Below are 1,419 nucleotides of genomic sequence, written 5' to 3'. Positions count from 1 at the left end.
TAAGGAGCATTGGATTTGGTGACCCCCAGTGTAAGGAGCATTGGATTTGGTGACCCCCAGTGTAAGGAGCATTGGATTTGGTGACCCCCAGTGTATGGAGCATTGGATTTGGTGACCCCCAGTGTATGGAGCATTGGATTTGGTGACCCCCAGTGTATGGAGCATTGGATTGGCTGACCCCCAGTGTATGGAGCATTGGATTGGCTGACCCCCAGTGTAAGGAGCTCCTTCAGTATAATGGGGCTCCCCTCTCTCTGAGTCCCCCAATGATCATCAATATAATAATAAAACTTTATCTAGATATAGTGAACATGTACAGAGTTCTCTGACACCAGGTATTTGATGGGTATTGTAAAATGTAACCTCTGTGATATATGTAACATATCTGGTATTATATATATGCTTTCAGCTTGTTCCCTGGGTCAGTGTGCTGATGGCAGTAATTACACAATGGAAAGCTCTCCAGGACTCACCCACAGTGGCCACAGTGTCAAAGTCATCCAACTTGTAGTGAGTTTGGAGCTCGGGGCATGGGGGCGAGCTGTGCCCACATCCGGTCAGTCCCAGGCACCCCGGGCTAGGGCTGGCGACTCCCCCATCACAGCTGGCCGTACTTCTGGAGCCAGATCTGGCTTTTACCGAGCCGGCTGCGGCTGCTTCCATGTGAATGTGCGGGTGAAAGCTCTGCTGAGTGTCTGGCTCCTATAGGACGGGGTGAGTCAGCTTGTGGAGGTAACATGCAGCATCACCAGGAGACAGGTCCTCTTCACTGCCGGCACCTGATCACCCGACAGCCAGCAAAGTAACCCGAGGAGACCAGCGAGGGATCTACAGCGCCTTCCTTATGCCCGGCATGGGCAGGTGGCATTGCTGATCAGTCTGCCATCCCTCATTGTGTCTGGGCATGCAGGTGGCTGCTGCTACTCAGAGCTGGACACAATGGCACGCTGCACGTTACTGCTCATCACAGCCCCGGACACACAACTATCCCAACCTAGAACCGAGAGCTGCAGCCCCGCTGTCACCCGGCCGGCCCCTGGCTGCTTAGCGAGTACTATGGGCGGCTGACGTATGAGAAAGGAATGGGGAAGAGGGCTCTCCTGTCTCTCCGCTGAGCCGTTGTTATAACAAATCACGCATCCCCGGTATCCCTTTAGATGGGTATGCTCCCCCTGCTGGCCGCTTGGTGGTGCCGACTAGGACAGTGCTCCTTACTTCCTATTGGCTGAGCCACCACAGAAAGCTAATTGTATATTATAATGAGCTATGACCACGTGGGGCCAGAGCCCACCATATATCATAGACATTGTTCCCACTGGCCCCAGTGAGCTGTGAATATAGTATTTATATCTGGGGTACCTTATCGGCAGTGGATCGCTTTTTTTAGCTAAGATCAAGTGTCGTGTCACGATGACCTGA

The 1,419-nt window shown here is 52.6% G+C and overlaps 1 protein-coding gene across 1 annotated transcript in view; it reads right to left on the bottom strand.

Annotated features, from left to right (window-relative positions):
• PRKX (protein kinase cAMP-dependent X-linked catalytic subunit) overlaps nt 1–1,109 on the bottom strand; it is a 75,967-nt gene extending 74,858 nt beyond the window's left edge. The window contains exon 1 of the mRNA XM_072427464.1: nt 474–1,109. Within this exon, the coding sequence (XP_072283565.1) occupies nt 474–663 (190 nt within the window). The 5' untranslated portion in view covers nt 664–1,109. The remainder of the gene's footprint in view (nt 1–473) is intronic.
• Nucleotides 1,110–1,419: the final 310 nt, after the last annotated feature.

This window comes from Pyxicephalus adspersus, chromosome 1 (assembly GCF_032062135.1).
Source record: "Pyxicephalus adspersus chromosome 1, UCB_Pads_2.0, whole genome shotgun sequence".
Classification (NCBI taxonomy): Eukaryota; Metazoa; Chordata; class Amphibia; order Anura; family Pyxicephalidae; genus Pyxicephalus; species Pyxicephalus adspersus.
Note: the sequence above shows the minus strand (reverse complement) of the source record. Positions and strands in the feature narration are given on the sequence as shown.